The 9803-nt window shown below is 40.2% G+C and overlaps 1 protein-coding gene across 1 annotated transcript in view; it reads left to right on the plus strand.

Annotated features, from left to right (window-relative positions):
- Positions 1–4275, plus strand: part of myo7ab (myosin VIIAb) — a gene marked incomplete at its 3' end in the record, with an annotated part of 64703 nt that extends 60428 nt beyond the window's left edge. The window contains exons 44-47 of the mRNA XM_084178848.1: positions 2230–2346; positions 2783–2866; positions 2995–3114; positions 4183–4275. Coding sequence (XP_084034974.1) covers positions 2230–2346; positions 2783–2866; positions 2995–3114; positions 4183–4275 — 414 coding nt within the window. The remainder of the gene's footprint in view (positions 1–2229; positions 2347–2782; positions 2867–2994; positions 3115–4182) is intronic.
- Between the last annotated feature and the right edge of the window lie 5528 nt (positions 4276–9803).

Raw genomic sequence — 9803 nt, forward strand, 5'->3', positions numbered from 1 at the left:
CCTAAATAACCTAAAACACAAGGCCAAATATACACTGAAGACGACATTGAATGTTCCTGAGTGGCTAGTTACAGTTTTGACTTAAATCGGCTTGAAAATCTATGGCAAGACTTGAAAATGGCTGTCTAGCAATGATCACCAAGAACTTAACAGAACTTGAAGAATTTTAAAAAGCATAATGTGCAAATATTGTACAATCCAGGTGTACAAAGCTCTTAGAGTCTTACCCAGAAAGACTCACAGCTGTAATTGCTGCCAAAGATGTATCGACTCATTTTTCAATAAATTAGCAAAAATGTCTAAAAGCATTGTTTTCACTTTGTCATTATATGGGGTATTGTGTGTAGATGGGTGAGAAATGTAATCCATTTTGAATTCAGGCTGTAACACAACAAAATGTGAAATAAGTCATGAGGTATGAATACTTTCCGATGGCACTGTAGTTCAGAGAACCACGCTTGCGTGATGAGTAACCTTGCCTGAGACCTGAAGACTTGCGTTAGCTCCCAGAGCGAATGTCTAGGCTTTAGCTCAGTGGGCTAACACAGGCTTGTAGCATATACAGTGAGGAAAAAAAGTATTTAGTCAGCCACCAATTGTGCAAGTTCTCCCACTTAAAAAGATGAGAGAGGCCTGTAATTTTCATCATAGGTACACGTCAACTATGACAGACAAAATAAGAAAAAAAAAATCCAGAAAATCACATTGTAGGATTTTTAATGAATTTATTTGCAAATTATGGTGGAAAATAAGTATTTGGTCAATAACAAAAGTTTCTCAATACTTTGTTATATACCCTTTGTTGGCAATGACACAGGTCAAACGTTTTCTGTAAGTCTTCACAAGGTTTTCACACACTGTTGCTGGTATTTTGGCCCATTCCTCCATGCAGATCTCCTCTAGAGCAGTGATGTTTTGGGGCTGTCGCTGGGCAACACGGACTTTCAACTCCCTCCAAAGATTTTCTATGGGGTTGAGATCTGGAGACTGGCTAGGCCACTCCAGGACCTTGAAATGCTTCTTACGAAGCCACTCCTTCATTGCCCGGGCGGTGTGTTTGGGATCATTGTCATGCTGAAAGACCCAGCCACGTTTCATCTTCAATGCCCTTGCTGATGGAAGGAGGTTTTCACTCAAAATCTCATGATACCTGGCCCCATTCATTCTTTCCTTTACACGGATCAGTCGTCCTGGTCCCTTTGCAGAAAAACAGCCCCAAAGCATGATTTTTCCACCCCCATGCTTCTCAGTAGGTATGGTGTTCTTTGGATGCAACTCAGCATTCTTTGTCCTCCAAACACGACGAGTTGAGTTTTTACCAAAAAGTTATATTTTGGTTTCATCTGACAATATGACATTCTCCCAATCCTCTTCTGGATCATCCAAATGCACTCTAGCAAACTTCAGACGGGCCTGGACATGTGCTGGCTTAAGCAGGGGGACACGTCTGGCACTGCAGGATTTGAGTCCCTGGTGGCGTAGTGTGTTACTGATGGTAGGCTTTGTTACTTCGGTCCCAGCTCTCTGCAGGTCATTCACTAGGTCCCCCCGTGTGGTTCTGGGATTTTTGCTCACCGTTCTTGTGATCATTTTGACCCCACGGGGTGAGATCTTGCGTGGAGCCCCAGATCGAGGGAGATTATCAGTGGTCTTGTATGTCTTCCATTTCCTAATAATTGCTCCCACAGTTGATTTCTTCAAACCAAGCTGCTTACCTATTGCAGATTCAGTCTTCCCAGCCTGGTGCAGGTCTACAATTTTGTTTCTGGTGTCCTTTGACAGCTCTTTGGTCTTGGCCATAGTGGAGTTTGGAGTGTGACTGTTTGAGGTTGTGGACAGGTGTCTTTTATACTGATAACAAGTTCAAACAGGTGACATTAATACAGGTAACGAGTGGAAGACAGAGGAGCCTCTTAAAGAAGAAGTTACAGGTCTGTGAGAGCCAGAAATCTTGCTTGTTTGTAGGTGACCAAATACTTATTTTCCACCATAATTTGCAAATAAATTCATTAAAAATCCTACAATGTGATTTTCTGGATTTTTTTTCCTCAATTTGTCTGTCATAGTTGACGTGTACCTATGATGAAAATTACAGGCCTCTCTCATCTTTTTAAGTGGGAGAACTTGCACAATTGGTGGCTGACTAAATACTTTTTTTCCCCACTGTAGGAAACCGGGAGATTAAATAATATTTGGTCACACTCTGCGGCTTGTTTTTCTGTCTCACAGTCTATAGTGGCGTTGTTCAACAAGCAGTCGGGGAAGACTCGAGAGGAGGCCAAGCTCTCATTCCTCAAAGTAATCTTCAAGTGGCCTACGTTTGGTTCGGCCTTCTTTGAAGTCAAGGTAAAGATTTCTATTTGAATGCTGTATTGATTTCTATATGAATTCATGTTCTTGTGCAAACGGTACAGAATGATCATTGTTTGTGTTTTTATTGTTTGAGTAACCGTGTGTATTTGAGTGCTGATTAGTACTTTGGGAGGTTTTTGTTCCAATGATCAAATGAATGTTCTTGATCAATGGTGTTAATTTCAGAACAGTCAATACAATCTCAGTCGTGGACTATTATTATTGTCCTGGTCAGAGTTGTTGTGCATTCCTTGCTACTTTTTTAAAACTTGCTTTATTTTATTATTATCTCTGTCAGTGTATACATCTGTGTAAGGGCCTATTGTCTGCCTCAATCCCAGAATCTATTTATTTATTTTTTAAATCACAAACTCAAGTTGTTTGTTATAGATACCAATTGCAACTAAACTGATGTTTTCCTATTCAACAGCAAACCACTGATCCAAACTTCCCAGAGATCCTCTTGATAGCAATCAACAAACATGGTGTCAGCCTGATCGACCCCAAGTCAAAGGTGAGTGTATGCCTGCATGCGTGCGTGTGTTCGGGTGTGTGTGTGCACATTTTCTTGCGCGCACATGTGTGTTATGGAAGTTGTATACGTGTGTTTACTGTGTAATTCTCCAATTCCCACCTCAACAGGACATCTTGACGACACACCCGTTCACTAAGATCTCCAACTGGAGCAGTGGCAACACCTACTTCCACATCACCATCGGAAACCTGGTCCGAGGCACCAAGCTGCTGTGTGAGACCTCACTGGTGAGCTACTGGACATTTCAACACTCACAATATGACATGACATGACATAACATATGACATAAAATTACATGATACATACTGTATCAACTAAAGTATTCTAAAGATGCATACAAAAAAAAGCACTTGTCTTTTCCTACAAGCATTGACTTTGCTGATAATTACTTAATTGAGGAAAAATGTACTTACTATAACCACGTTTCCATCCACAGTGTTTATGCAAGTAACGTCATACCGTATAAAAAAAAAAATCACAACAACTGTGATGGGAATAGGACGTTTCGGTACAATATAAATGCAGACAGATAATTTGTTCGTTCAACATGGTGGGATATTTTTGTGTCTGTAAAATGTATTATTCGAGAAATGGCGGTGGAAATGCCTTTATGCGCAAATATTGATATAATAACCATCATATTGAAGTAAACTTGGAGTCACGCAATGATATGGTGTGTGGTCCTCCCACTACAACTTGGGAAAACATGCAGTTTATTAGGCTACAGATGAAATAAGTTATGATGAACTTCACAGGGTGGTGAAAGTGCACAGTGATCTTGATGCTACTTTCCAATAAATATTGAGGGTCTAAAATGTAATGTAAATGTAGGTGAAATATCGGCTTTTATAAATGAAGGGTTTATTGTTTAATTTGTTCATTTCATCTTGTAGGCTACACATTCCTTCTCAACGGAGTGTGCCTGCTCATGGAGGAGACTGGTGCTTCTGGCAACCAACTGCAGATAGACTAGATGATTTGATGATGGTGATGCCAGACTTGATAAGAGCGCAGGTGTCATGTGGTCAAAAATCTCAGTCATTGTCTTAGCCTGAAATTAGCCTGTATGTAGATGGCCTGTTTGGAGTGACAGTTGGGCAGTTGGGCAGATTTGCACTTTTGGGACTACTCCGTTGGCTCCATTGCACCAGGCAAGCTCAATCAAGCGCATGCTGAAGTATTTGACAGAAAACAAATACTACTATTTGAACACAGGTCTGATTCATATGCTGCCATGAAATATTGCAAAGCATTAATGTACCTTTGAACTGGTTTGTTTGTCTGTGTGACCACAGGGCTACAAGATGGACGACCTCTTGACCTCTTACATCAGCCAGATGCTGACCACCATGACCAAACAGCGCGGTTCCCGTGGCAACATCAAGTGATCTGGAAAGTCATTGATCCCGCTGTGGAGTGTAGTAGTGTAGGCCTCGAGGGCTTTCAGATCTATCACACGGTTTCATTAAAACATAGAGGGATAAATACAACCCTTCTTCCATAACATGCTAAATCAATTACATGCATACATACACACACTCGCACCGCATGCATACATACATGTGCACGTACGCATGCACACACACAATCAATGACATGTATACATACGTACACGCATGCATGCACACGCACTTGACAGATTTTCTCCCTAAAATGTGTATGAATGAGAGTGGGAAGGACAGCAGCTTGAGAACCTCTGGTCTAATAGTCTATTGTACAGAAACTGTTCATCTCAGCACTACAGACACAACGTTGCTGCAACATCTCGCTGCAACGTCTCAGAGACAATGGATATCATGCATCTCCACACACTATTGTGTTACAGAAATGTACATAGATCGTTGGTTATAGGGATGGAGGCACGATAGCAGCATTGCGACTAGAATACTATTTTTGCATTGTCGGTAGAAATGGTGATGATTTAAATTGTTGATTTATGTTTTGGCCATGACAATGTTTTGACTTATCGTCAGATATTGGTTTATATCTTGGGTCCTGTCTTAACAATCACCAATTGCCTTTACTTGACCCAAATGCACAACCAACGATTGCAACTTTTTACATGGCAACTAATCAAGAGCTTTGTTTAGAAAATGTTTTTATGCAAAGCATTTGATCGTAACATGTCTAAGTCCAATTATGTGATTTATAAACGTTGGGCCTAAACCTATACAACTTTGGCTTGTCCATGCTATAGATATCATGTGTAATCACTGCATTATATTTTGTTTTAGAGTTTAATTCAAAATTGTTCCTTATCATTGTCACAGGCAGGCTAAATACCTTTTTTGAATATCTGTTCATACCCGATCAGTGTTATTAGTACATTTGATGTATTAATGAAGTATATTTGAAGTACATTTGATGAGAACAGTCAGATTGATCTCTGGACATTAGCTGGCTCTAGGACTTTGCATACAGTGTGTATACCACATCACTGTAAAAACCTTTAGTGGAAAGTTGACAATATTTAATAATATGATATTTCTAACAAGCACAGATTTAGCTGTTCTCCTAATGAATGAATCATTTAAGAAAATGTGTTCTGTAAATAAAGACTCCCAGTCCATATGACTTGTCTTTTTAAAAATTGTGGATCAATCAAGGATTTTTAAGTATTAAAGGTCAACTCCGTTATATGACATCATCATAGACAAAATATCTACATACAGAAAACAAAAATGTGTCAGGACCGCCATTTTTGTTGATTCTGTAAACAGGAAGTCACCCCACTGTGTATGGTGATGTCAAATTGCTTAGTCTACCTTTAAAAGTAATCTCAGTGACATTGTTGTGCACCGTTCTGTATAGTTGATATTCATTTAGGTCAAACTGTTCCTGGTTTTTAAATGTTGGTCCATGTAACCAAATATTTTGGTATCAATAAAGAAATTACAAATATTTCCTTTCATGCCTAATGTTCATCACCCCAAAAGATGAATGAGCCTATTTCACTATCACATAATTTCATAATGACAAAACATTTGTGTGCATTTTACAATCAAAGCAGCAAAAATATAACAAAACAGTTCAGTTCATTTCTGATAGTTTATGCAAAAAATATCCCATCGTTTACAATGATGTCATAGTGAAATAGGCTCATACAAAATACAATGGCTATCACCACCAACTGAGTGTTTTCCTTTCAGCTCTACTTTAAGACATTTATTTTAATATGATATGTCATTGTGTTACAATCGGAAGAGAAACTGTAAACAACAAAAGATAGTTCTACTTCTAAGACAATCTTACAACCAAGAGAACACTACAGGTGTCGTACGTAGATGACAAATCAGACTGGTATCTATACTGTGATTCTTTGGCTAAACATACTTTTTTTGTAGGTATTCCTAAGGCTTTGTACGGTGTTTTAAAGGCCGCCCCTTAGGGCCACCGTAGCTTTGTGATGAGTTACTCATCAATATGTTGTCAGTCATAAAGAAATCTTAACAGGTTTCATAATCATTACTAGAAAAACTCTCTCTCAGCTACCAGAGCTGAAGTTGGTATTATTCACATTGATTTGACAACAATGCACAGTAAAGCTGAGGCAGAATCAACTGTAGAGAGATGTAAGAGTTCTGCTATAATTTGGCTAAAAGCACTAAATATTGTACAACATTTGCTTTTTTTTTTTTTTTTATCCTTGCCAGAAGGATTTTCATTTGTGTTGAAAAGTCTAAACAAATTGGTTAAAAACAATTACCTCAATATGAACCATATAAAATATATAGATATATGGACCATGGAAATACAAACAGTGTAATTGTTCTCTGTAGGTCACTGTTATGTAATTGCAGTGATTATATGTTGCAAAGTTCTATGGATGTCACCTCTTTACAATGCCTTATGCTAATAAAGTGATGATAAGTGCTTATAAACGTTGACTACACTCAAACACATTCATTTATCACCAGACAACAGAGGATCATCATGTCATATCCAAACCTGGGTTCTAATAGTATTCATTTTTCTTTGCAATACTTTAGCGCTGTTTATACCTGCTTCCAACATGCGTCCTTTGTCCTGATCTTCTCCATATTCTGATTGTGTCCACATTTTTAAACAGATGTAGACAATCAAAATACATTGTGATCAGATGTTCCTCCCCACCTCCGTAGGTAGTCAGGTCGTGTCTACACTTGACACTTACATGCGACTTCTGCTATCAGAATATGAAGATCGCATTGAAAAGATGTGTCTAGAAGCACAAATGTCGCTTTGTGGTATGTTTGTGTTCAGATTTGTCTGACCACTTCAGTAGGTGGTCAGGGATGCATTGTGTGCGGATTTCTCCTCAGTCTGGACACATCAGGCTGCCGAAAACACATACAGTGGGCGATGTCATCAGCACTCCTCCCACAAGTCTCCCGAAAACGTGTGTTTTGGGACCGAGAGGCACCTTTTCATTATAACGTTGGAGGAAATACGTTCCTAGCGTGTGAGATTATTTAAAAAAATTTGGCTAGAGTTATGCTAACCCGTTTGCAATTCCTTTTGCGTTGCTTGCTGGCTAGCTACAGAGGTTAGCTGGCTAGTTAGCTACATTAGTTAGCTACTGCCATCAGTTGTTGTTGTGTTATTATCATATTATCCCTATTCCACCGTTTGTAGAATGCATACTGGCATTTGAATATAGCGCGGGAAAAGGGAATCCGGACACGGTAGACAAATTTCAATGTAGGTGTAGACACATGACGCGTTCGGAATTCCATGATCAGAACTCTATGATCAGAATACTAAAGCTGCATGAACTGTCAAGTCTAGGCACGGCCTTAGGCACGCAGGTTGCATTTACACAGGTGGCCCAATTCTGATATTTTGCCCAATTATAGGCAAAATAGCTGATCTGATTGGTCGAAAGACCAATTATTTTTTTCCACTATCAGAATTGGGCTTCCTGTCTAAACGCAGCCTTACCAGTGTAGACGGATCTGGACAGTGAAATCATTTAAATCATCATTATCCCACCCTTTAAAACCACTCACAGGTGGCACCATTGACTTATGGCATCAATATGTGAATAAAAATGAATAAATAAACATTATTTTGAAAGAATATCTGTCAAATAATTTGCTTACAGGGAATGACCAGGAAATCTGGTCACAATACGGACACGGGAGGGATAAGATTTAATACCATGTGTAGACTGAAAATGTGGGCGCAATCTGAATGTGGACAAGATCAGGACACAGGACGCCTGTAAGTGCCAGGTATACAGTGAGGGAAAAAAGTATTTGATCCCCTGCTGATTTTGTAAGTTTGCCCACTGACAAAGAAATGATCAGTCTATAATTTTAATGGTAGGTTTATTTGAACAGTGAGAGACAGAATAACAACAAAAAAATCCAGAAAAACGCATGTCAAAAATGTTATAAATTGATTTGCATTTTAATGAGGGAAAAAAGTATTTGACCCCCTCTCAATCAGAAAGATGTCTGGCTCCCAGGTGTCTTTTATACAGGTAACGAGCTGAGATTAGGAGCACACTCTTAAAGGGAGTGCTCCTAATCTCAGCTTGTTACCTGTATAAAAGACACCTGTCCACAGAAGCAATCAATCAATCAGATTCCAAACTCTCCACCATGGCCAAGACCAAAGTGCTCTCCAAGGATGTCAGGGACAAGATTGTAGACCTACACAAGGCTGGAATGGGCTACAAGACCATCGCTAAGCAGCTTGGTGAGAAGGTGACAACAGTTGGTGCGATTATTCGCAAATGGAAGAAACACAAAAGACCTGTCAATCTCCCTCGGCCTGGGGCTCCATGCAAGATCTCACCTCGTGGAGTTGCAATGATCATGAGAACGGTGAGGAATCAGCCCAGAACTACACGGGAGGATGTTGTCAATGATCTCAAGGCAGCTGGGACCATAGTCACCAAGAAAACAATTGGTAACACACTACGCCGTGAAGGACTGAAATCCTACAGCGCCCGCAAGGTCCTCCTGCTCAAGAAGCACATATACAGGCCCGTCTGAAGTTTGCCAATGAACATCTGAATGATTCAGAGGAGAACTGGGTGAAAGTGTTGTGGTCAGATGAGACCAAAATCGAGCTCTTTGGCATCAACTCAACTCGCCGTGTTTGGAGGAGGAGGAATGCTGCCTATGACCCCAAGAACATCATCCCCACCGTCAAACATGGAGGTGGAAACATTATGCTTTGGGGGTGTTTTTCTGCTAAGGGGACAGGACAACTTCACCGCATCAAAGGGACGATGGACGGGGCCATGTACCGTCAAATCTTGGGTGAGAACCTCCTTCCCTCAGCCAGGGCATTGAAAATGGGTCGTGGATGGGTATTCCAGCATGACAATGACCCAAAACACACAGCCAAGGCAACAAAGGAGTGGCTCAAGAAGAAGCACATTAAGGTCCTGGAGTGGCCTAGCCAGTCTCCAGACCTTAATCCCATAGAAAATCTGTGGAGGGAGCTGAAGGTTCGAGTTGCCAAACTTCAGCCTCGAAACCTTAATGACTTGGAGAAGATCTGCAAAGAGGAGTGGGACAAAATCCCTCCTGAGATGTGTGCAAACCTGGTGGCCAACTACAAGAAACGTCTGACCTCTGTGATTGCCAACAAGGGTTTTGCCACCAAGTACTAAGTCATGTTTTGCAGAGGGGTCAAATACTTATTTCCCTCATTAAAATGCAAATCAATTCATAACATTTTTGACATGTGTTTTTCTGGATTTTTTGGTTGTTATTCTGTCTCTCACTGTTCAATTAAACCTACCATTAAAATTATAGACTGATCATGTCTTTGTCAGTGGGCAAACGTACAAAATCAGCAGGGGATCAAATACTTTTTTCCCCTCACTGTAAATGAGGCTTGAGACAGTTTGATTGGAGTGCCAGATCCCAGATGGGCGGAGTGCACTTTTGGGACTACTTCATTGGTTCCCTTATGCCAG

The sequence above is a fragment of the Coregonus lavaretus genome, assembly GCF_964263955.1.
Source record: "Coregonus lavaretus genome assembly, chromosome: 15".
Lineage (NCBI taxonomy): Eukaryota > Metazoa > Chordata > Actinopteri > Salmoniformes > Salmonidae > Coregonus > Coregonus lavaretus.